The sequence below is a fragment of the Polyodon spathula genome, chromosome 17 (genome assembly GCF_017654505.1).
Source record: "Polyodon spathula isolate WHYD16114869_AA chromosome 17, ASM1765450v1, whole genome shotgun sequence".
Classification (NCBI taxonomy): domain Eukaryota; kingdom Metazoa; phylum Chordata; class Actinopteri; order Acipenseriformes; family Polyodontidae; genus Polyodon; species Polyodon spathula.
Genome location: NC_054550.1, coordinates 17,016,318 through 17,043,682, shown reverse-complemented (window position 1 = coordinate 17,043,682; position 27,365 = coordinate 17,016,318). Strand labels below are relative to the sequence as shown.

Genomic DNA, 27,365 nt, shown 5'->3' with positions numbered 1-27,365 from the left:
TGTGAGCGTGCAACTTGAAGGAGGACTGTTGTGCCCAGTGAAGGCAGTGAGGGATCTATCACATTAAGGTGGTAGAACCTGGAAAAAGTATGCGACGTAGCCCAGCTAGCCACATTACAAATCTCAGCCATGGAGGCACCTCTAAAGAGGGCCCATGACGTAGCTACACCTCTAGTGGAATGTAATGTGCGGCTACCAGCCCAGGCGGGGGTAAGCCAGCACCATCTTACGCAGTCGAGACTGTAGCCGCAGTCCAATGCGACAGTCGCTGCTTCGAGAGGGGCTGTCCCAGGGTCCATGTCCCGTGGCAGACAAAGAGCTGGTCAGAATGATGCAATGCTCTCGTCCTATCCATGTAGCATCTCAATGCCCGAACCTGGCAGAAGAAAGAGAGGTTGTCCTCCACCAGCGCAGGGCCACCAAGCACGCAAACACACTGTCAGCTGATGGTATATGTCGCGCTTAGGATTCAGATGAAATGCATTGAGCTACGCTTGCAGCGGGCGCATACATAGTAAGCCCATCTCGATGGCTGATGTCGCTGCGGCCATCAGACCCAGTAGTTTCTGGCACAGGGAGAGTTGGTGCTTTAGAGCTGCTATTCTGTCATCTGACAGGTATGTGTGCATCGTAGTGGAGTCCAGCCGGAGCCCCACATATGTTGTGCACTGCACAGGCATCAGCGGACTCTTGGCATTGTTGATGGTGAGGCCCAGTCTCACCAGATGCTCCGTCACAAGCGCCCTGTGGGCCACCGCTCCCTCTCGTGACTGGGAACAGATCACCCAGTCGTCGAGGTAGTTCATCACTCTGACCCCTTGCAACTGCACTTTAAGAACGTACGGGGAGCCAGGGAGAGACCAAACGGCAGCATGGAAAACTCATAAACGCTGCCTTGAAAGGTGAAGCGGAGGTATTTCCTGTGCTTTGGACAAATGGAGACGTGAAAATACGCATCCTGCAAGTCCACCGTGGTAAACCAGTCGCCCGGCCGGACAGACTGGAGTATGTGACGTTGAGAACCCCTCCCTGTGAGAGGTGGTGTCTATGAGACGAATGGCACCCTTAAACAGCAAGGCTGCCACTTCGGTCTGGAGCACTGAGGCCTGGAGTAGATCCGTCATGAACATAGTCGTGACGCCACGAAAAGGAGGAGGTCCCAAGCGAAACTGAAGCGTGTAACTGTCTTGTACGGTCATGAGCACCCAAGCATCTGAGGTGAAAGCATGCCAGTAGTGCAGCTGTTGTGTCGTGAATTGGGTTTGAGGCCTCAGGGGCCCTGTTGGGGCTGCTGAGGCGGGGCTGACTGAGGCAGCTGCATAGGCAGATTGCCCTGGAACGGCCTTCTAGGGTGCTGCTGTGTGGACTGACCATGGTATGCGCACCTTCCGCGTTGTGGGAGAACCCTATCTCTTGCTTGTGGTGAGGCCTGTAGGCAACGTCTACGGTCACCGTGTGGGGCTGTGGGGATGGGCACTGTCCTAGTGACCGTCCGCATTGGAGATGCTTGCCAGCGGCTTGATCTACCCTGCACCGGAGCGGCGGGAGGGAGCAACGCGCCCATCTGTCTAGACACCTCGCGTTCGCGGTGAGACCGCTGCAGGATCTGCTCCACTGCTGGACCGAAGGTATGACCTGGTGACATAGGCGCATACAAAAGCGCAGCCTTATCCGCATTCGGCACCCACGTCTGCGACAGCCAGAGCTTTCTGCGCATCTCCACTAGGCCAGCCAGGCTCCGGCCTAGGGCTTGCCCCTGCAGGCTGGAGAATCTGGAGCAACTTGTGCGACAGCAAGCACAACTCCGTGGCCACTGTCTCTGGAGGGGGTGTCATGTAATATACCATCCATGTATGCTACCTGCATACTGGACGTTTTTGCCAGACGGGTACTTTGAGCTCCTGCTTCGTACACCCTATGGACAGGTGTCTCCGTAATCCTGCATTGCGGGTTTGGGCACATAAGGTCCTTGGGCAGACCTCCCACTGGTGGAGCCTTCACCAAGGTTGCAATGGGGGAGTCTACAGGGCAAACCCCTCCAGGCCCAATTCTCTGCCCCTTCCAATGAGGCCAGTTGAGAAGCGTGCCTCAACGGACTAAGCGATGTGGCTGGGCGGTCCCAAGATGAGCGCATCTCCTCCATAAAGTCAGGGAAGGCGAGTAAGGGCTGAGGCCGAGGAGCCATGTCATGTGTCCAAAAGCCGCTGTTGCCCAGGGGACCTGCAGGTACGTTGTTGTGCGCCCCATGAGTGCAGGCACTGACCCCGATAGCAGTGGCACACTAGTGGACTAAGGACACCTCGGAAATAGGGACCGCTTCGGTCAGGAACTCTGGCTTCTACCTGCTCGCCCTGTTCTCCCACGGGGAGACCAGGGGGTGGTACAGCGACCCTCAGTGGCACTGGGGGTGAGGGCGGAACTGCCGGGGCCTGCTGCCTCTCCATAAGCTCCATGATGTAAGCAATCTGGGCTTTCATGTCCATAATGTCCCACGCCTGCTGAGACTTCTTCACCCATTTCGCCGTAGGCGACGGGGAGCGGCTGCAGGTGGACACAGATGCCTGCCCACAAGGAATCCCCCCAGAGGGTCTCTGATGACAGCAACAGGCGTGACTGGGAAGGACTTGCTACGGGGGATGAAGAACGCCCCCGTGCAACTCGCTCCACGACTGTCTAATAATAATAATAATTAAAAAAAAAGTCAGTTAACATTTCAGAAAAATATTTAAAGTAGACCTATTAAAAACAAAATGTAAACGTAACATATTTAAAGATTTTTCATTACAACTTGTTTTTATACTGTTAACGATCACTCTGCACAACTGAGAAGCAGTTGTACTGTCCTCCTTAAGGAGATACTACTGGCCCAATATCTATAACTAACTAGGTCAGCAAGAGTAACAGACAGCAAAAGCAGGGACGTCAGAGGTGTCAATTTCACGAACAAACAGTTTATTGTTGTAAACTATAATGTAATAAATGAAATACCAACAACTTATTGCAGAGAACAGTTAGTGGAAGGTACAGGTGAGTAATAAAGTAGTGAATTAAACAAACATCCAAACTAACTAACATTAAAGCAAAATGAATGCGGTGTCCAGTGGGCCTCCAATAAACCCACACACACAAACACCACACTAATACAAAACCAACACACCGACAGGCAAAAGAGACAAAGGTGAGTGAATAATTATACAGGGAAAACAATTACAAAGACAGTCTTGATGGCGATGGATGATAAATGAAATTTAGGCCTAACAAGTCCAGTAATCCAAAGTAACAAAAGAACAAAACCAAAACTACCGGAACAAAAGTATCAAAGTAAAGTAGAAAAACCAGCAAACAGAAAAGGAATAATCTCACCAACACATAACGAAGTCCCGATAGAGTCCTGTACTGATGATGGTGGATGAAGGATATCTAAATTAGTTAGTTACACTGTTAATTAAGTAATATGCTATTTGTTTGTAAATTGATTCCTCAAGAGAAAAATTGAGTCTCTCCTGGTCTAGCCAGTCCGCTTTAATACCGGTACTGGCTTCCAAGGAGCTCTGAGATTGGAGGAGTGGATACCTGAATGAGCCAATCTGTGACCAAGAACTGCCCTTTTAGTGTTGTGGTTTTTTTTTTTTTTTTTTTTTTTTTTGTAATCCTGTTTTATTTTTTCACAACACTGTTTTGCGCTGTGGTTTAATCTCATATTTCTCAATTGCTGTAAAATCTTTTGGTAGACTTTGTTATTATGGACAGTACGAGTTAACCCCGCCCCCAGCCTTGCTCAACACCATGCCAGTACCAGATATCTTGCGAGGCCATAGTTTCACAGTTCTAACTCTGCTCGACAAATTGACAAGTGTGAAACTAGTAGTACCGTGAGGGCTCGGCTCAGCTCCAATGTGCAAGTATGAAAAGGCTATAAGGTCTGCTGGTAAGCCAGAGTGTAACTATTAACCTGTTCCCCTGCAACATTCTGCCCCTAGTGGATGTAAAAAAATTACATAGAACTATTGCTATGTCTGAATGAATGTAGTTGAGTGTAGGCCTGGGCAATGTCTGTGATCTCTGCTGGATGTTTGTGCTGATTCAATGACCTATGAACCCCACCCCCATCTCTCCAGGATGACCCCTTGACCAACTTGAACACAGCCTTCGATGTTGCTGAGAAGTACCTGGACATTCCTAAGATGTTGGACGCTGAGGGTAAGAGTGACAAGGGTTTTCCCTGGCTTTTATATTTTTGTAGTCACTAGTGACTAATCCTTTTCGATAAACTTTACTCCCGTCCGGCTGGGGGCGGACAGATGACGACTGTGTATTTTGCCTGTTCACTTACTTTGCTATGTGTATATGCACTGTTATTCTATTTTTTTGTTACGGTTTGGCATTCAAGTGGTTTAAAATGAAATAAAAAAGTGGGAAGGCATTCAGATGACGCCAGATGTGGAGACTGCAAAAAAAATGTGTCTGAAACTTTGCTGTTTCTTTTCTTGTTTTGTTAAACACATTTAAACTTTTTTTTTTCTGCATCAGGTTGTATTGTCCCCAGTAATTCCAAGTTTACATATTTTCAGAGAGAGAGAGAGAGAGAGAGAGAGAGAGAGAGAGAGAGAGAGAGAGAGAGACGAGAGAGAGAGAGAGAGAGAGAGAGAGAGAGAGAGAGAGAGAGAGAGAGAGAGAGAGAGAGAGAGAGAGAGAGAGAGAGAGAGAGAGAGAGAGAGAGAGATTTCTTTTTAAACTCCTGTTGGACAGCATTAAAGTCCCCATCCTACAGGGAGAGGAGGATTGGACTCCAAATATGTATCTGCCTACCACAGCCTAAGAAAGTGTGTAGACAACCTTCAGCAACACAGAGAAAACGAACAAATTTACAGGCCAGGAAATTGACACTAACAAATTCTGGACAACCCGGAAACACCTCAACAAAGAGGAATTCTAGGAGAATTAAACACGTTAGAAATTTTAAAACAGAGCCAATCCTCTTTAGACAATTCACACTACAAGAGCTCAAGGACAAACTGAAGAATCTCAAATTGAAAAGAACCAGTGGTCAAGATAGGATCCTTAACGAAATGCTAAAATACAGTAACATTGCTATCCAAACCGCACTGGTTAAATTATTCAACTTAGTGCTACAGTCCAGATATTTCCATCAAAATTGGAATATAGGCCTTATAACCCCAATACACAAAAAAGTAAACAACTAGACCCAAACAATTATCTGTGTAAGCAGCACCCTGGGGAAGCTGTTCTGTAACATCTTAAACAGTCGACTCCTGACATTCATGCCGGAACACAAGATTCAGAGAGAGAGAAAAAACTATTCCATAGAGATTAATGAATAAAAAAATGTTATTTTACTTGTGTAGTTGTGTTTATGCTACAAACAGATGATGCATGCATATATATATATATATATATATATATATATATATATATATATATATATATATATATATATATATATATATATATATATATATATTAACAGCATATATATAATTGAAAACTAACATAGCAGAAGCAGTTGTCACTAGTGACTACTGGACAAATTTTTTTCTTCATCATTTTCAAAAAACAAAGAATTGATGAGAGTGACAGCGAAAACGCTGAGCATGATGGGAGAGGGGGTCCATATTTGAGGAATATTTGAATTTACCGAGGGGTAGTGCTGCTGCGTATCCATCTACCCTGACCGATTAGAAGCCGAAAAAAGAGGCGGATCTGAGCAATACACATAGTCCCTTCACCACAGACATAACATGGACATAAACAAGCAAGATACAATGGCTTTCAAAAGTATTCACCCCCTTAGACTTTTACACATTTTATTGTGTTACAGCATGGAATCAGAATGGATGTAATTAGGAGTTTTTAACACAAAAAAAGTCCATAATGTAAAAGTGAAAAATAAAGTCTATGGATTGTTCTAAATTAGTTACAAATATAAAACAGAAAATAATTGATTGCATAAGTATTCACCCCCATTGCTATGACACACCTAAATAAGCTCTGGTGCAACCAGTTGTCTTTTAGATGTCACATAATTAGTTGAATGGAGTCCACCTGTGTGCAATTAAGGTGTTTCACATGATTTCAGGTTAAATACACCTGTCTCTGGGAGGTCCCACAGTTGGTTAGTACATTTCCTAACAAAAACTACATCATGAAGACGAAGGAACATTCAAAGCAAATCCGGAATAAGGTGCTTCAAAAGCACCGATCAGGGTTAGGATATAAGAACATTTCAAAGGCATTGAATATCCCCAGGAGCACAGTACAGTGCATTATTAAGAAATGGAGAGAATATGGCACAACTGTGAATCTGTCTAGAACAGACTGTCCTCAAAAACCGAGTATCCGTGCGTGAAGGGCACTAGTCAGGGAGTCTATGGCAACTCTAAAGGAGTTACAGTCTTCCACAGCTGAGTTGGGAGACACTGTACATACAGCAACAATAGCCTGGGTGCTTTACAAAACTGGCCTTTTATGGGAGAGTTGCAATAAGAAAGCCATTGTTGGAAAAAAAAAAAAAATAGCTTTTTGGCCTCAGTGCTAAGCGCTATGTTTGGCGTAAGCCTAACATCGTTCATCATGCTGAGAACACCATCCCTATCGTGAAGCATGGTGGTGTTAGCATCATGCTATGGGGATGCTTTTCTGCATCAGGGCCTGGAAAGCTTGTGAAGATAGAGGGCAAAATTTATGCAGTAAAGTACAGAGAAATCCTGGAGGAAACCCTGCTGAAGTCTGCAAGAGACCTGGGACTTGGGAAAAGGGTGCAGAATGCGGATGGGGGGGAGCAGTAGGGTTCAGCGTTTTATGTTTGACATGGAAATGCTTCACAAAGTGTGTTTGTTTTAATTATAATTACACTGTTACGTTAATTCCTATAGTATGAGTTGAATATATATTTTCTGTTGTGCTCATTTTAATCATTTTAGTTACCTTGCCATCTGTTTGCAGAAGTGGTAAACACTTGCACCACAGTTTAGTAACACAACAAACAAATCTTGGTGAAAACATTCAAAAGAATGGAACCAATTGTAAAAAGTAGAGCATATTGTGGGATCTCTGGGTTCAACTGTGTACTTTGTTATTTAACTTTAACAAAAACCTTTTATTTATTTATTTTTTTGTATTTACTCATGAGTTGTATATTTATTTAATGCATTTTGCAGCTTTCCTGTGGTTTTCATCTGGTTATACTAAGCGTTTTTGGGGTTATTATACTTGTTGATTTTGTATCATGCCTTTCTGTGCTTTACACAGTGCAGTGCTTTACTGTGTGTTCACTGTGCTTTTACTACTATGGTATGCTTTGTAGGGGTGGTATAGAAAACTAAAATAAACATTTTAAAGTAATATTAATACAAAAAGGTTTGGTAAAACATAATGCTATGCATATTCAAATAGTAATTTTTAATGATTTTTTGATTTTGAAAATACCTAACAGTGCTTTGGTTCTGCAGTCTTCATTAATTTCCCAATGAACCCTCCCTTTAAATTGAGAAATTTGTTCATGTGCAGTAAAGGTGCTGTCTACCAATCTCCTAGGACCCTGATGCTAGCTCTTCTAAAAAGACATTTCGGCAATTAGAACAGAGGATCAGCTCCTTGACCCAGAGTCGGGGGTGGAGGTGGTAGTAGTCATACAGCCAGGGAAGCGCATTCTGCAATGGCTGTGGTGCTCCTGTGGGTTCGAGACACACAAAGCCGACAGGGTCCGCTTCTCCTGACCCTGCTGCAGTGGCCAGATGCTGAGTGAACTCAAGTGGACACCTGCAGGGCCGGCCTTTGTACTTCAGGGGCCGGCAGCTAGCTAACATCAACTAACAAGCTTGTGGGTGTAGGTAGGCAATAGGCTTGGTGGCGGATTGGAGGACACCCACTGACCTAAAGTTCTGAGCTGTTGTGGGGAATTACTGCAGTGAGGGAGTGTAATGGTGGACTCTAAACTGGGGGAACAAATTTTATAGTAGAAAGTCAAAACAAAGACCACCATATAAAGTGGTGGAGAAAAAACAAACAAAATAACTATGAATATGTCATTTGAAGCTACAGCACTTCCTCTTCAGTGTTTTATTGGGGTCTTATCGTCCCCTTTTAACCTACCGCCCCTTTCTCTTGACAGACATCGTTGGCACGGCCCGCCCAGATGAGAAGGCCATCATGACCTACGTCTCCAGCTTCTACCACGCCTTCTCTGGTGCCCAGAAGGTATCCAAGGATGCTCTGCCCTCTCCCAGCAGCCCCTTTCTCTGTCTGTCTTTCTTGCTCTATCTTTCCCTTTCTCTCTCTTTCTAATGGTCTTGTTCTTCCCTCCAGCTCTGAATTCCTTCCCTGCAGGGCTCTCTGAGAGTGGGCCTTTCTGACAGCTGTATGATGGCACAATTCTACTAGTTTCACTGCCCTGGCCCCACCATCCGCCCATAACCAACAAACCAGGCTTTAGGCGGGCGTGCATATTCATGTGTACAGTTTGAGGATGTGAAGGATGCATTGAGTGCCCTTTCCTTCTGTAGGTATGAGGTTGTGTTTGAAGGGAAGTCACAGCATGCAAATGGTGATTTTGGTTTAAACAGTTTGGATGTTATAGATGTCTTCAGCATGAAACAGCAATCATTTTCTTAGTTATTCTAAGAATGTTGACAGAAAGTTGCATAAAGTAGTAAGTTTAGCTCACTCTAAAAGGAGTCTTTTGTTGATAAAGCAGAAAGCAAAGTTGCTGTATTAAAGGTTTTCGTGCTCGGAAAGATGGTGAGAGTGAGATTTGAAGTGCTGAAAATGCCTTATCTTTTGGGATCTAATTATAAAGCTGAAAAAAATTGCTGTTACAGTATTGGGAGGAAAAATAATACTGCAGTTTGTGTGGCAGGAAATACTCCCATTGTTTAGCAGTTTCAGCCATCCCAGAGGGCAACATTTAACAAAAAAAAAAAGGATAATCCAGGGCATGTTTTTAAAGTGTTTTATTCCAGTGTTTGATCATCTTTTTTTAATGAACCTATTTTTTAGAAAGGAAAAAAAAAGCTGTTAATTTCACCAAACTCAAATATTGTAATCATTTGAACCTGGGGATCCCAAGCTGGGGGCCACAGGATGGTTTCAATTCTCTCCCGCATGACCCTGACAAAGTAATACTCCCCTGACTAGGGCCGAGTCATCCTGCAATGTACATGCTTGATCCAGACCAGGGCCCTGTTCCTCGTAGCTGGTTTAACTAATTCAGGCTAATCAGAGGTTAGCCAGATTTGATTAACCCGATAATTGAAGTCAGGCTATTTCCATTCCTCAACAGCGAATACAGGCTAAAAGTGTCTCGTTAACTCGATTCCGACTTAAGAAATCTGGGTAATTGTGCGTGCTCGTGCTCCTCAAAGCGACAATCACAGGGCACTGAAACAATGATCTTCACGAAAGGTGACATCGAAAGGGAAAGCAACTTTTTTCAGCCTTCCTGAGCAAGAGCTTATAATGGAAAGTTTTAAGGAATATAAAAGCATTATCACAACTAAATGCAACACTGCTGCTGCTGCCAAGTCCATAGAGGAAGCATGGAAAAAAATTGCAGATAAGCTAAATGCAAAAGCAAGAAAGAAAAGAAAGGTTCTTTCTTTCTTTCTTTCTTTATTTATTTATTTATTTATTTTTTTTTTTTTTAATTTGTGGAGCACTGCACATGCGACAGTGATGTCGCAGGATCTGTCACAGATCTGAGAATAATTGAGGTCAAGTCATGGATGACGTACAGTATTATCCAAAGTCTGACACCTACTGTCTAGCACTGTCATTGTATAATTGTCATTAAAATGTTGGATTATTTGCATTAGTTGCTGAATTGTAGCTCATTTTTAATTTCATGTGTTAACCTCATAAGTACCTGCACATTAATGCTAGGAAAGGATTTCCTATTTACAAAATCTGCCTCATTTGGTCCTGAGGGTGCCTTGATGGGGATCTGGCTGCAGTCCACAGCACCAATGATGTTGGGGAACTCTGCATAATAATGTAGCCTACTTAATAAATGATAATGATGGGATTACCTATTTATTAAATTGCATATAACCTAGTAAATTACCTGTGACTACATAGGAGCCATCTTTGATGGCGTTTCCCCTTGTATGTCCTGGAAATGTACACATTAAGAAATATGTTTAGGGCGAGATAGACCCTTCGGACTGAATGGCATGCAGCAGCTTTGCTGATATTTTCAGCATCGCCAACTGAGTATAGGAATGCGCCTCTATCAAAAAAGAGCAGCCCTATGCATATAGTCTGTGTTACTGTCACTGCACGACTGCGCCGGGTGGTATGGGCAATATATGGCTCAAGTAGATTTATTAGGTAAATGATGCCTTGCCGACCAAATCTATAGCGCTCAAATACAAAACATATAAAGTATCTTGGTGATACTCTTTCCCTACAAAAAGCTAATCTAATTAAAATTGCTCCTTGATCTATGGGATTTCTAAGGAAGGGCGCTGCCATTTTAGAGGGGTGCGTCAAGTGCTTTCATTGGGTAGAAGTATGAGTTTTTATACACAGATCCGGCTAACTTTAAGTTAGCTTGCGCTGGAGCAGGTTTAAGATTAAGGATGTGTTGCTATGGTAACTTAGTTGGCTAGACTTTAAGCTTGCTTTGAAGAACGGAAAAATCCAGACTTCTGTCAAGTTATCCTGAGAGTTATCCGGCTAACTCAATTAGCCAGCTACGAGGAACAGGGCCCTGGGCTCAGTCATCCTGTAATTTTCACGCATGACCCTGATAAAGCAATGCTCCCCAGACCAGGCTCAGTCATCCTGTAATGTAGACGCATGACCCAGACCAGGCTCAGTCATCCTGTAATGTACGCTCATGACCCAGACCAGAGCTCAGTTAGCCTTTAATGCAGGGTTTCCCAATCCTAGTCCTGGGGACCCCCTGTGTCTGCTGGTTTCCATTCCAACTGAGTTCTCACTTCCTCAATTGAACCCTTAATTGAACTATCCCCCCCCCCCCCCCCCCCCCCCCCCCCCCCCCCCCCCCCCAGTAATTACAGGGGTCATTACAACTTGAAGCCGACACCTTGGGATCCTTCAAGAAGCTGCTTGATGAGATTCTGGGATCAATAAGCTATTAACAAGCAAACAAGCAAGATGGTCCAAATGGCCTCCTCCTTGTTTGTAAACTTTACTATGTTCGTCTTCGTTAGCTTAATTAGACCTTGGTCTTAGACTGTTGATATTCTTCATTAGACTTTTTAAAGTAAGGGTCTAATTGTGGCAGTTTTGTGTCTGACATGCCTTGGGATCTTTATACAAATGTGATTAGCTTTGTATTGTACAGTGCTTTGCATGAAAGGCGCTATATAAATTACATTTGATTTGATGTTGCATTTGCTGTCTGACAGTGACATAAGAACATAAGAACATAAGACAACTGAATACAGTGGTAATGGAGCAGTTTCTCAAATGTCCAATTTGAATGACACTGAACATAATAAAAGCCGCTCCTGAGCTCTATTAATTCAGCAGGGAGATTGCATTGACTGTTATTTAAACATGGCTGCTCCTGAGCACTCTTAATCCAGCAGGGAGATTGCATTGACTCTCTTATTTAAACACGGCCGCTCTTGAGCTCTAATTCAGCAGGAAGATTGCTTTGACTCTCTTATTAACTCGCATGACTACACACATGTACAATGATGTCAACCAAAGTTTAAAACACTAAATGTTTCCAAAATCATTTCACTCCCCTCAACTCTTACTCTGAGAACATTGTAACAAAAATCTGTTCTAGAGTTATTTTTAAAACCAAGATGAAGGCTTTGGTTTAGACTGAAGCACACTGTGTTGCCTGTTTTTTCTCGATGGAAAAACAAAGCAGTTCAAATACTCCCACTTGAATTATTATTGGATACAGGATCAGGAAATACTGACAGTGTTCCTCTTTGACCAAAGCAGGATGGAGTTGTTATAGTGAAAGTTAGGGAGCTTTGATTCTCTGTAAAGGACAGATTATCACTAGTTTGGGCGCTTGTACTAGTTGCTGTCCATGTGTGTTTTTAAATATCATATACTGAAGTTACATTTATAAATCATACAAATCGTGGAAACTTCAGACTGGTTTTAAAAATATGGAGTGGATTTAGTGCTAATTTCTATGTTAATGCTGTGTAAGGTGGGTAGTTGGGAAGACACCCTCCCCAGTTGAAGAAGATGATGATGATGATTTACAAACGAGAGGAGGCCATTTGGCCCATCTTCCTTGTTTGGTTGTTAGTAGCTTATTGATCCCAGAATCTCATCAAGCAGCTTCTTGAAAGATCCCAGGGTGTCAGCTTCAACATCATTACTGAGGAGTTGATTCCAAACCCTCACGATTCTCTGTGTAAAAAAGTGCCTCCTATTTTCTGTTCTGAATGCCCCTTTGTCTAATCTCCATTTGTGACCCCTGGTCCTTGTTTCTTTTTTCAGGCTGAAAAAGTCCCTTGGGTCGACACTGTCAATACCTTTTAGAATTTTGAATGCTTAATTAGGTTGCCGCGTAGTCTTCTTTGTTCAAGACTGAACAGATTCAATTCTTTTAGCCTGTCTGCATATGACATGCCTTTTAAACCTGGAATAATTCTGGTCGCTCTTCTTTGCACTCATTCTAGAGCAGCAATATCTTTTTTATAGCAAGGTGACCAGAACTGAACACAATATTCAAGATGAGGTCTTACTAATGCATTGTACAGTTTTAACATTACTTCCCTTGATTTAAATTCAACACTTTTCACAATGTATCCGAGCATCTTGTTGGCCTTTTTTATAGCTTCCCCACATTGTCTAGATGAAGGCATTTCTGAGTCAACAAAAACTCCTAGGTCTTTTTCACAGAGTCCTTCTCCAATTTCAGTATCTCCCATATGATATTTATAATGCACATTTTTATTTCCTGCGTGCAGTACCTTACACTTTTCTCTATTAAATGTCATTTGCCACGTGTCTGCCTAGTTCTGAATCTTGTCTAGATCATTTTGAATGACCTTTGCTGCTGCAACAGTGTTTGCCACTCCTCCTATTTTTGTGTCGTCTGCAAATTTAACAAGTTTGCTTACTATACCAGAATCTAAATCATTAATGTAGATTAGGAATAGCAGAGGACCTAATACTGATCCCTGTGGTACACCGCTGGTTACCACACTCCATTCTGAGGTTTTTCCTCTAATCAGTACTTTCTGTTTTCTACATGTTAACCACTCCCTAATCCATGTACATGTGTTTCCTTGAATCACAACTGTGTTCAGTTTGAGAATTTTAATCTTTTGTGCGGGACTTTGTCAAAAGCTTTCTGGAAATCTAAATAAACCATGTCATATGCTTTGCAATTATCCATTATCGATGTTGCATCCTCAAAAAAATCAAGCAAGTTAGTTAGGCACGATCTCCCTTTCCTAAAACCATGCCGACCGTCTCCCAGGACCCTATTACCATATAGGTAATTTTCCATTTTGAATCTTATTATAGTTTCCATAAGTTTGCATATAAGAGAAGTCACTGTACCTGAGTTTGAGATGTCCGAGTTGCTTACAGACACCCTGTATGAATACGTGAGATTATAACGCATGTATTTACAACAGGATTGTTCAACACCATATATGGCATTGAAGCCTTTTCGTTAGCTGACCCAACCTTGTCAAATGTGAGTTTAACTATTGTAAATGCAACCAAGCCACACGCCCCGAAATGTAAACTGACAAAAGGCAGGCAGCAGATTTTTTAATATGCTGCTTAAAATAGATCGCAGTCTGGCTAATACAGAAAACATGCACATCTAAGACTAATGGGTTGACTGGTATGAGCGTCAGGGTTCAATGTTTCTCATGTGTATTGAATATTGTATTGGTTGCTGTACAATACAAGCGGATATCTACCCCACCAGAAAATCAGCTTGTATCGAGAGAGATAGAGAGAGAGAGAGAGAGAGAGAGAAGCAGTCAAAAGTTTGAGTAGACTTGCTGGAAACGTTTTTTTCATAATTTCATAATTGACAATGTTTTACGTCGTATACGTTTCGGTAATTACTTGAAAATGAAAACATGTTGCAATAAACAAAACATAAGGAATATCAAAGCAATGTTCAAGAGAATTCAAAATTGTCTCTAAATCTTGGATTCCTTAAAATAGCCACCCTTTGCCTTAGTAACAGCCTCACAAACACGAGGCATTCGGTTAACAAGTTTCAGCAGGAAATCACCCAACATGCCTTCCCAGCTCTTCTGCAGCAATTCCCAGAGATGTAGGACACTTGTGGGTAGCTTTGCTTTGACTCTTCTGTCCAGTTTGTCCCATACAAGTTCTATGGGATTGAGGTCTGGAGACTGGGCAGGCCAGGTCATTAGATTGAGTTGTCCTTCACTTTCCTTCTTCGCCATAGTTCGTGCACAACTTTGAGGTGTGTTTCGGGTCATTATCTTGCTGAAGAATGAAGGACTGCCCAACTAGCCGTAATCCTGATGGAATGGCATGCCTCTGAAGTATGCTGTGATAGCTATACTGGTTGAGCTTGCCATGGACTTGGTAAAGATCACCAACTCTGTCACCAGCAAAGCAACCCCAGACCATGACAGTGCCTCCTCCATGCTTGACAGTGGGAACCACACATGCAGAACTCATGTGCTCCTGTGTTTTACAAATACTCTGTGGTTGGACCCAAATATTTCAAATTTTGACTCATCGGTCCATAAGACCGACTTCCACTCCTGAAACATCCAGTTTCTGTGTTTTTTGGCCCAGGGAAATCTCTTCCTCTTATTCTGCACTCTTAACAATGGGTTCTTTGCAGCAATTCTTCCAGTTAGGTCAGCTTCACGCAATCTCCTCCGAACCGGTGATATGGAAACATCTGTACTCCTAGTAGCATTTAGCTGAGCTTGTATTTCAGGGGCAGTTAATCGCTGGTTTCACAGACTTGTGACTCGAATGAACTTGTTCTCTGATTCTGAGGTCACCCTTGGCCTGCCTGACCTTGTTCAGTCCTCATGAGTGCCACTTTCTTCAAATTGTTTGATGGTCTTAGCCACAACAAAGTTACAGACACTTGCAAAGTTCTTGTGATTTGTCTTAGATTGACCTTCATTTCTTAAAGTAATTACAGACTTTTTTTTTATTTGCTTAACTGAGTGTATTTTGCCATTTTCTGCTCCCTTACATTCAGGAATGACAAACTTGTGTCTATGCTGCCTATATTTGTAGTAATCTTGGACCCTCACCTGTTAACAATAATTGGTGACAAAAGGTTAATTAGTAACATGCTAGTTAACTTGGAGAACATCTAACAAAGACACTTTTGTACTTAGGCCAGTGTTCAAACACTCTGTTATACACATTTCAGACTTTTAACTGACTTGGACTTCAGACTGAAATCCCCTTGCTTTGGGTGACTATTTCATTGAAACTGGAAGGTTTACATTTTCATTTAAAAATTAAATTTTTGAATGCAATTCACTTATGATTATCAGCTTATATAAGTACACTTATCATATAATAAAATATTAAGTGTTGATAGACAAGTTTATACAGTTATAGATAATCATGAAAAACCTGGTTTCAAGCAGGTGTACTGAAACATATATAAATTACTGTATAATATATATTTTAATGAGAATAATCAAACCTTCTAGCTAATTCATGTCATTTCCATGTGCTATAAGCTGTCTGAGTCAAAGACATTTTATATTGCTGTATCACATGACGATCAGGGTCTACTACTGTGTGTGTTATATGAACATATTTTACAATAAATTACAAATGGAATTAGAATGGACACCAGGGTTGTCCGTTTCCCCTATACCAGCTCTGACCCCTCCTCTCTGACTCTCCCCACCTCAGGTCAGCCTCGACCTCCACTACACCTCTCTTCTCACGTGAGTGTGGAGGGTCTGTCTGCTTGTGTGTGTTTCTCGTCTACACTATTGCCTGACATGCAGTTTGGTTGCTTCTGTCTGCACGGCACCACCCTCAGCTCCTCTACTCCTGCACTGCTTGGATTGATAGATTGGTCTTCTCACTGGGAGCTCTTGTATGTGTTTGGGATCTGTTTTAGGAAGTGCTTTCATTGAAGCAAAAGTAGCTTCAAATGTCCACCTCTTATTTGGTTACTGTTGTTTTGCCATTGATGATGTTCACATGATGACAAGTTCCTATTTTACAGACATTAATATTAATACTTTCGCTGTGAGTTGAGGCGCAGTTCTTCCTTTCTGTTTGTCTCCCATTGACCTATGCCATGTTTTTATATTCGTGCAGTACCATCTATTAGGCACCCACTAGAGGGGAGGCATGCCTTGATTTAGTCTTTTCAAATAACGAAGATAGAATAACTAAAACAGAGGTCAGAGAACCACTGGCAAACTCAGACCACAACATGGTCTCATTTGAAGTGTTTTTTAAATCCCCAAAAGAAATGACTAAAGCTAAGGTTTACAATTTTAGAAAAGCAAACTATGAAGGTATGAAACAGAGACTAACAGAAGTAGATTGGAGTAAAATAGAGCAAACACCCACAGAAGAAGGATGGTTGTTCTTCAAAAATGTAGTACTAGAGGCACAAAACAATTATATCCCTAAAGTAGACAAATCTAAATGTAAAACTAAATTGCCAAAATGGTCTAATAGATCAATTAAAAAAAATATTCAGCGAAAAAAGGCACTTTACAGAGCATTAAAAAAGGACCAAAAAAGAAAGTACACAGAAAGAGTACACAGAACTGCAAACGCAAGTCAAAAAGGAAGTTAGAAAGGCCAAGAGAGAAATAGAAATAAACATTGCTAAGGGAGCTAAAACCAATTCCAAAATGTTTTTCCAATATTACAACAGCAAGAGAACATTCAAAGAGGAGATTAAATGTTTAAGAGATACAAATGGCAAAATCGTAGATGAAGAAAAAAAAATAGCAAATATGTTAAATGATTACTTTTCACAAGTTTTTACAAAGGAAGATACTGACAACATGCCCCACATGTCATCCAGTTCCTGTCCAGTTTTAAATAACTTTAGCATAACTGAGGCAGAAGTGTTAAAGGGACTAGGAGCTCTTAAAATAAACAAATCCCCTGGGCCGGATGAGATCCTCCCAGTAGTACTCAAAGAAATGAAAGAAGTAATTTACAAACCGCTAACCAAGATCATGCAGCAGTCTCTTGACACAGGGGTGGTACCGACAGACTGGAAAATTGCAAACGTAATACCGATCCACAAAAAGGGAAACAAAACTGAACCAGGTAACTACAGACCAATAAGCCTGACTTCTATTATATGCAAACTTATGGAAACTATAATAAGATCCAAAATGGAAAATTACCTATATGGTAACAGGGTACTGGGAGACAGTCAACATGGTTTTAGGAAAGGGAGATCGTGTCTAACTAACTTGCTTGATTTTTTTGAGGATGCAACATCCATAATGGATAATTGCAAAGCATATGACATGGTTTATTTAGATTTCCAGAAAGCTTTTGACAAAGTCCCGCACAAAAGATTAATTCTCAAACTGAACGCAGTTGGGATTCAAGGAAACACATGTACATGGATTAGGGAGTGGTTAACATGTAGAAAACAGAAAGTACTGATTAGAGGAAAAACCTCAGAATGGAGTGTGGTAACCAGCGGTGTACCACAGGGATCAGTATTAGGTCCTCTGCTATTCCTAATCTACATTAATGATTTAGATTCTGGTATAGTAAGCAAACTTGTTAAATTTGCAGACGACACAAAAGTAGGAGGAGTGGCAAACACTGTTGCAGCAGCAAAGGTCATTCAAAATGATCTAGACAAGATTCAGAACTGGGCAGACACATGGCAAATGACATTTAATAGAGAAAAGTGTAAGGTACTGCACGCAGGAAATAAAAATGTACATTATAAATATCATATGGGAGATATTGAAATTGGAGAAGGAATCTATGAAAAAGACCTAGGAGTTTTTGTTGACTCAGAAATGTCTTCATCTAAACAATGTGGGGAAGCTATAAAAAAGGCTAACAAGATGCTTGGATACATTGTGAAAAGTGTTGAATTTAAATCAAGGGAAGTAATGTTAAAACTGTACAATGCACTTGTAAGACCTCATCTTGAATATTGTGTTCAGTTCTGGTCACCTCGCTATAAAAAAGATATTGCTGCTCTAGAAAGAGTGCAAAGAAGAGCGACCAGAATTATTCCGGGCTTAAAAGGCATGTCATATGCAGACAGGCTAAAAGAATTGAATCTGTTCAGTCTTGAACAAAGAAGACTACGTGGCGACCTAATTCAAGCATTCAAAATTCTAAAAGGTATTGACAGTGTCGACCCAAGGGACTTTTTCAGCCTGAAAAAAGAAACAAGGACCAGGGGTCACAAATGGAGTTTAGAAAAAGGGGCATTCAGAACAGAAAATAGGAGACACTTTTTTACACAGAGAATTGTGAGGGTCTGGAATCAACTCCCCAGTAATGTTGTTGAAGCTGACACCCTGGGATCCTTCAAGAAGCTGCTTGATGAGATTTTGGGATCAATAAGCTACTAACAACCAAACGAGCAAGATGTGCCGAATGGCCTCCTCTCGTTTGTAAACTTTCTTATGTTCTTATGTTCTTATTGCACAGCTTGTTTATTTCCACCAAAGCAAAAGGAAACTTGAGATAAAGTGGCAGGCCACCGGATGGCGCAGTCTTCGAGTAATTGCAATAAGAAGCCTCAATGATTGCACACATCATAAAGGTGAAGGGAACAATAAAACTACATTCAAATGACATTTGAAGCTGCACACTTTCTAATAGAATTTCTTGCTGAATAGATTTTATTATATGTTGTAGTTTTAGTTATTAATAGCAGTTATAACTTTAATCAGAAATTTAACTTATGTATATATTAAATGAAAAGTACATAGCTTTTATTTAAGCCTTCATTTAAATTTGTTATGAGAAATAGAATATTTCCATACATTCTATTTTAAGTGTCTTTCCTCTAACTGCTAAAACTCAAATTAGCACCCAGGGGTTGTAGTCTGTCCATCCTTGCAGAAAGCTATATATAGTTAAAGCATTGCTCAAGATGACAGCAAGGTTACCTACATTCAGAATATCCTCAGACAGGAATTTCATGTACCACAAACTGAAGTGAAACCATGTCTCAGAAAGGGATCCCTAGAAGGGGCTAATGAGCAGGGAGTTCTTATAGCCATGCATACAGTAACAAGGAAGAACATCATAAAATCAGGTCAGTTTTAATGAAACTCAATAGCTGACTAAATCCTAACATTTAAAAAAAAAAAAAGGGAGATTAGGTTTAACAAATCTGCTAGCCACCCAGTGTCTCTGGAATGTTTTAATAGCATTCTGATTGCACTTCAAACCCATGAAGAGAGCCATGTCTGAGCTTGTGTACTTCTAAATTAAGTCATTGAGGGGCTCAGTCAGTCCATCCACTGGACAGCCCTGATTTATACAAAACTAAAAGGACTTTAAATACTGAATATCAGCAGCTGGGGATTCATGGAGGTGCTTGTCCTTATGTACAGTACATGTCACACTCACATTTTTACATGTACAAACTATTGAAGTGGATGTCAGATAGGCTGCCTTAGTACACATAGTATTATCTTGCTTAAGGATGGCATAGTAGAGCGATTCCCAAACTTTTGATTGTCACATACACCCTTCCAGATCGATTTGGTGATTAGTTTAAATAGCAAGCTGTTTTCTACACAAACCTGCTTTACAGTATTTTTTACTTAATGGCTGCGAGTGACACAGAGGTAAGTTGAGGCAAATGGCATTAAAACCTTGACAGCTTTGTATGACAATTCGGGGAACTCTGCTCACCTTTGGCCCCAAAACATGGTTAACTGCTTTTTTTGAACCTCGATCTCGAGGCTGCCCAAGAGGTTCTCTTGTTGAACCTCGATCTTGAGGCTGTCCATCTCTTGTTTGAACCTCGATCTCGAGGCTGTCCACGAGGTTCTCTTGTTTGAACCTCGATCTCGAGGCCGTCCAGGAGGTTCTCTTGTTCTTATTGACTGGTCCTGTGGCATGGGTACTGCAGAAAAGTTTGTGAAAGGATAGCGGACCCAGCTGTTTGCATTTCACATTGAGGAAAAGTACCTCAATTGCCTCCCCAGTACAGTGAGGTATTGCTTGATGTCCCTTTTTTATTTATTTATTTATTATTGTATTTATTTATTGCATTTATATAGCACTTTTTATACAAAAGTATTGCAAAGCACTGTACAGTACAGAGCAGAAAAAAGAATAAACCACAATACATTTGTATAGCATGTTACACATACAACTGCCACAGTCAGACCATTTAAATAAGTGTACACAAGGACTTGCTTGAATTGCGGGATGATGTTGAAATAATTGCAGCTGAGTTTTGGACAAGACTTGGAAAATCGTGGAAATGTAATAATGGGCCCTTATTAATAATTTGTAAAAACCTGAGTAGACCTATTTTGTTAAAAAAAAAAAAAAAAAAAAAAAAAAATGCTGGAACAATATAAACACCCGTTTTATTTAATGCCCGATAATGGTTTGGATAACCAGACATTTTGCTGCAACTATGTTACATTAATTTAAAAAATAATAAAAAAGTGATCAGTACAATATAAAATTCAGAAGACAAAGTTCACACGACTGCTGTAAAAATCAAGTCCAGTCATTTTAGCCTTTTGCATTTTACATGCGTTGAATGTTAGTGCAGCACACCCCGCTGCATTGGTCTCCTTCATGTCGTCTTTGCTTTGTGAAGACTTGTCCGTACTGAGATACTGCACTCTCGGCAGCCACAGAATTAGGCAAGATCGATACTGATTGCTTTGCTGTGTTTGCTGACTCTGGAAAATGCTGTAGAATTGCAGGTGAATCCCAAAACTCTCCAAGATCATTGTATGGGGCAAGCCCAAGCTCTTTTTTTTCTGCAAAGAAAGCCTTGAAACGCAGTTTGCGAGCTGGGCAGTGTTTAAACATTTTTTTTCATTGCAGCAGTGAATTGATCGACTTTAGAAAAATGAACGTGCCTCTGATTGCTAGCCAGACTTACAATATGTGCATTGCACGTTACATGCACCGAATTAGGAAGTAACCCTGTAGAAGTTGATTATATGATCGAGTACAGTATGTTGCATTGTCTGTCATTTATCCCAGACACCTTATTAAAGTATATCAAAATTGGTCAGGCACTTGATGACAGCTTTTGACCCAGTTGAATCATTTACCAGATTAAGAACAAGACTGTCCAAAAGAAATGATTGTAGTTTTTCCGAGCCATATATACAGTACGTAATTATCTTTGTCATCTGTTGACTCGTCAAACACCATGCATACAGAAACCGCTTTTTTCATATGGTCTTTCAGCTCCTCTCTGTATACTTCAAACACTTTGGGTAAGTAATCTTGGCAAAGCTTGTTAGCAGAAGGAAGAGCATCTGTGTTTGGAATTTGTTTCTGAATGTACTCTGGGTTATCCAATTTATCCATCGGTATATTTGCACTTGAGAATGCCTCGAATTCCAAATATGCAACATTTCGAGCATCCCGACTCTCGGTACTGCGATTAAACATAGATACGACAGTTGTCTGTTTTGCTTTTCATATCAGATCTGTCATTGCTTTGCATTTGGCATTATGGTGCAGATCAGAATTTAAATGTATATCAATACTCAACTTGCGTGTATGATATAACATGACATTGCAGGTTGTACAAAACCACTTTCCAGAGACTGCTCTGCATGATCTAAAGCACTGATATTTGAGTGTTTAGCAGGAGTTGCCATTTTCCTTACACATGTGGATTGACTGTACTGTACAATGGTTCTCAAAAGTATTCACCCCCCTTGGACTTTTCCACATTTTATTGTGCTACAACAAAAAAATCCATAATGTCAAAATGAAAAATAAAATCTACAAATTATTCTAAATTAATTACAAATATAAAACAGAAAATAAAAACCTATCAAGATAGCATAAAGCCATTTTATAAAAGTGTGTTTTAGTCTTGACTTGAAAACTGTAGCGGGCTTCCCTGTCAAATGAGTATTCCATAATTTAGGAGCTCTACACGAAAAAGCCCTACTTCCTTGTTGCTTTTATTGACCTTAGGAACCAGCAGCCCCTCATCCTGTGATTTCAGAGTGTGGTTTGGAAGATACGGGGACAGTAACTCCTGCAAACGCTGTCCTGCTGCTGTAGTTCATTCGAACTTTCCTTCACAAGCCCAGAATTCCAGTTTCTTGATCATTGATTCATTCTTGTCCTGGGCATTGAAATGGTTGCACTCATCCTTGATGTTCTAGACTGATATGTGACAAGTAGCTCGGCCGTGAGAGCTCAGCTGCTTCATGCAAACACAGAGTGGGGAGGGGGTCAGTGAAGAACACTGCAATTCACCCACATCGCATGGGAGCAAATTCTCTGATACACATCACTACTCCACTATGCCTGACAGTCATTGACTTTTGCTCACTCTGTGCAGATGCCAAGGCATCATAACCAGATTGTACTATGTTGATTTATGAAGCTGTTAAGCACCAAGAAAATCTCATCAATGAGACACTCATTTGCTGAATTAAGCACATCATTGGCCAGGTCATCAATTTGACGTGACACTTTGACAATGGTACAGAGTGAGCTAATTTCTTGACCTTCTTCTAAAGCATAACACTTACCTTGTCTGAAGCTGCAGGTAGTAGTAGATCCTCCGCGATGGTGTGAGGTTTTCCTGACTTCAGCTCTGTAACTCACTAAGAACATAAGAACATAAGAAAGTTTACAAACGAGAGGAGGCCATTCGGCCCATCTTGCTCGTTTGGTTGTTAGTAGCTTATTGATCCCAAAATCTCATCAAGCAGCTTCTTGAAGGATCCCAGGGTGTCAGCTTCAACAACATTACTGGGGAGTTGATTCCAGACCCTCACAATTCTCTGTGTAAAAAAGTGTCTCCTATTTTCTGTTCTGAATGCCCCTTTTTCTAAACTCCATTTGTGACCCCTGGTCCTTGTTTCTTTTTTCAGGCTGAAAAAGTCCCTTGGGTCGACACTGTCAATACCTTTTAGAATTTTGAATGCTTGAATTAGGTCGCCACGTAGTCTTCTTTGTTCAAGACTGAACAGATTCAATTCTTTTAGCCTGTCTGCATATGACATGCCTTTTAAGCCCGGAATAATTCTGGTTGCTCTTCTTTGCACTCTTTCTAGAGCAGCAATATCTTTTTTATAGCGAGGTGACCAGAACTGCACACAATATTCAAGATGAGGTCTTACAAGTGCATTGTACAGTTTTAACATTACTTCCCTTGATTTAAATTCAACACTTTTCACAATGTATCCGAGCATCTTGTTAGCCTTTTTTATAGCTTCCCCACATTGCCTAGATGAAGACATTTCTGAGTCAACAAAAACTCCTAGGTCTTTTTCATAGATTCCTTCTCCAATTTCAATATCTCCCATATGATATTTATAATGTACATTTTTATTTCCTGCGTGCAGTACCTTACACTTTTCTCTATTAAATGTCATTTGCCATGTGTCTGCCCAGTTCTGAATCTTGTCTAGATCATTTTGAATGACCTTTGCTGCTGCAACAGTGTTTGCCACTCCTCCTACTTTTGTGTCGTCTGCAAATTTAACAAGTTTGCTTACTATACCAGAATCTAAATCATTAATGTAGATTAGGAATAGCAGAGGACCTAATACTGATCCCTGTGGTACACCGCTGGTTACCACACTCCATTCTGAGGTTTTTCCTCTAATCAGTACTTTCTGTTTTCTACATGTTAACCACTCCCTAATCCATGTACATGCATTTCCTTGAATCCCAACTGCGTTCAGTTTGAGAATTAATCTTTTGTGCGGGACTTTGTCAAAAGCTTTCTGGAAATCTAAATAAACCATGTCATATGCTTTGCAATTATCCATTATCGATGTTGCATCTTCAAAAAAATCAAGCAAGTTAGTTAGGCACGATCTCCCTTTCCTAAAACCATGTTGACTGTCTCCCAGTACCCTGTTACCATATAGGTAATTTTCCATTTTGGATCTTATTATAGTTTCCATAAGTTTGCATATAATAGAAGTCAGGCTTACTGGTCTGTAGTTACCTGGTTCAGTTTTGTTTCCCTTTTTGTGGATCGGTATTACGTTTGCAATTTTCCAGTCTGTCGGTACCACCCCTGTGTCAAGAGACTGCTGCATGATCTTGGTTAGCGGTTTGTAAATTACTTCTTTCATTTCTTTGAGTACTACTGGGAGGATCTCATCCGGCCCAGGGGATTTGTTTATTTTAAGAGCTCCTAGTCCCTTTAACACTTCTGCCTCAGTTATGCTAAAGTTATTTAAAACTGGATAGGAACTGGATGACATGTGGGGCATGTTGTCAGTATCTTCCTTTGTAAAAACTTGTGAAAAGTAATCATTTAACATATTTGCTATTTTTTTTTCTTCCTCTACGATTTTGCCATTTGTATCTCTTAAACATTTAATCTCCTCTTTGAATGTTCTCTTGCTGTTGTAATATTGGAAAAACATTTTGGAATTGGTTTTAGCTCCCTTAGCAATGTTCATTTCTATTTCTCTCTTGGCCTTTCTAACTTCCTTTTTGACTTGCGTTTGCAGTTCCGTGTACTCTTTCTGCGTACTTTCTTTTTGGTCCTTTTTTAATGCTCTGTAAAGTGCCTTTTTTTCGCTGAATATTTTTTTTAATTGATCTATTAAACCATTTTGGCAATTTAGTTTTACATTTAGATTTGTCTACTTTAGGGATGTAATTGTTTTGCGCCTCTAGTACTACATTTTTGAAGAACAACCATCCTTCTTCTGTGGGTGTTTTCTCTATTTTACTCCAATCTACTTCTGTTAGTCTCTGTTTCATGCCTTCATAGTTTGCTTTTCTAAAATTGTAAACCTTAACTTTAGTCTTTACTTTTGGGGATTTAAAAAACACTTCAAATGAGACCATGTTGTGGTCTGAGTTTGCCAGTGGTTCTCTGACCTCTGTTTTAGTTATTCTGTCTTCGTTATTTGAAAAGACTAAATCAAGGCATGCCTCCCCTCTAGTGGGTGCCTTCACAAATTGTGTTAGGAAGCAGTCATTTGTCATTTCCACCATTTCTATTTCATCCTTCGCGCTACCCACCGGGTTTTCCCATTTTATATGGGGGAAGTTGAAATCCCCCATTAGTATGGCTTCTCCTTTGCTACACACATTTCTAATGTCATTGTATAACAGATTATTGTGCTCACCGTCTGAATCTGGCGGTCTATAGCATGCTCCTATTATTATGCCTTTTGAATTTTTGTCTGTTATTCTGACCCATATTGATTCGGTTTTATTTTCTTTGTCCAGGTTTAACACCTGGGCTTCAAGACTGTTTCTTATGTATAGCGCTACCCCTCCTCCTCTTCTGTCCTGCCTGTCTTTCCTATACAGTGTATACCCACAAATATTATATTCGTCCCCATCACTCTCAGACAACCAAGTTTCTGTAACACCTATCACATCATAGTTACCTGTTAGTGCAGTAGCTTCAAGTTCTAGAATTTTGTTTCTGATACTTCTAGCATTTAGATAAATACATTTAATGGTTGTCTTACCTGAGTTGTTGTTCTTGTTTTGATGCGGTCTCCCTTCTGTTTTTTTGTTGATTTCTCCCCCCTTCCTTTCTAGTTTAAATGCTTCCGAACCTGCTCGAGGATCTTTTCTCCGAGTAGACTGGTTCCCTTGTTATTTAAATGCAGTCCATCCCGTCTATACAGATAGTCCTCGTTGTAGAATGTGGTCCAATGATCAAGATAGGTGAAGCCTTCCCGTGTGCACCACGTCTTCAGCCATGCGTTTTGATTAATTATTTCCAGCTGTCCATATGGTCCTTTGCAAGGTGCGGGTAGTATACCAGAAAATACCACAGTTTTGGTTTTCTCTTTTAATTTCCTTCCTAGCTCTCTGAATTTGTTTTGCAGGGATTTTGGTCTGTCTCTTCCAATGTTGTTTGTACCGATGTGGACGACTACTACCGGGTCGTCTCCTGTTCGTTCTAGGAGCCTGTCCACGTTCTCAGTGATGTGCTTGACCGAGGCTCCCGGAAGGCAGCACACTGTTGTAGTAAGGGGGTCCAAACTGCGAATTGAACTTGCTGTGTTTCTCAATATGGAGTCCCCAACAATCATGACCTCCCTTCTTTTTGCTGTCTGGTCACCACTGTCAATAGGGTCCTGGATGTTGTTCCTTTCATTCTCTTGTTGTTGGTTCTGCTCATCACAATTCTGAAGTGACTCAAATCTGTTGGTTGTTTTGATTTCTGGTGGTTGTGTTTGACGAAGTTTCTTTTTTTCCCTGCTTCTGCCTACCTGAACCCAGCTGTTCTGACCTTCTATCTCCCTGGTGGCTTTCAGTCTGTTAGGGGTGATGCAGACTTCCATGAATTGTGGGTGTGCCAGTTCCTCAAGATCCCGTTGCTGTCTCACTTCTTCCAGCTCCATTTCTAGCACACTTACTAGTTTATGCAAATCCTGGATCACGCGGCACTTTACGCACACTTGGTTTAGCTCTGCTGGGTTTTCTCGGATTTCCCACATCAAGCAGGTGTCACAGATTACAGGCTTGAAGACCATGTTGAGGGTTTTTTTTTTTTTTGAAGTTTAGTTTCTTCTGCAGCTGTCAACCTGCTTTCAAACTGCTTCGAAACTGCTCTGTACTTTTCCACGCCTGTACTTCTCCCACTCGCTGTCGCTGGGAAGACTGCCTCGTTTAACTGCTTTGTTCTGCTGTGCTGTTGGCTCCTCCCCTCGCCCGTGTCTCAAAACGGCGCTGAATTTGAATCAGCTGCTCCGAGTTTCAGCTTGTTTGTTATCAGAAAAACACACGCGGCTGTGTTTCCCCAATGTCCCCTGTTTTCTGATTAAAGCAATTCAAGATGCAATTTCTCCTTTCTGCTTCGAAACTGCTCTGTACTTTTCCATGCCTGTACTTCTCCCACTCGCTGTCGCTTCCACTCTACTAGGTATGATGCTTCAAGGTTCTTCATATTATCAGCAGCAGCACGCAAAACTTTCTTGCTTTCCTTTAGCTGCATTATTGTCCACTTGAGAAATTCTGGTGGTTTGTCCTTGTTTCTAAGTGCCGGTGTAGAGAAGATGGTTTCAGGATGTTATTAGACGGCACTTCAACATATCACACACTGCGGCTGATTCAGTTTCCAGTCCAAGTAAATACCATTTTGATGTACTTCTCGTTGTCTTGTGTTTCTTTGATACAGTTCCTGTTTTGTCCTTGGTGTCAGCTGTTCAGAGGGTGAAATTTGCATGTTGAGTCACTAGTTGTGTTACCAGCGATTTCCGAGTGTACTGGTACTGGCAGGACAAATATCACTA

At 41.1% G+C, this 27,365-nt stretch overlaps 1 protein-coding gene across 1 annotated transcript in view; it reads left to right on the top strand.

Moving 5' to 3' along the window:
* The window catches only part of LOC121329555 (alpha-actinin-1), a 90,913-nt gene that overhangs the window by 42,482 nt on the left and 21,066 nt on the right, over positions 1 to 27,365 (top strand). Inside the window, exons 7-8 of the mRNA XM_041275188.1 lie at positions 4,119 to 4,200; positions 8,132 to 8,217. Of these exons, the coding sequence (XP_041131122.1) occupies positions 4,119 to 4,200; positions 8,132 to 8,217 (168 nt within the window). The remainder of the gene's footprint in view (positions 1 to 4,118; positions 4,201 to 8,131; positions 8,218 to 27,365) is intronic.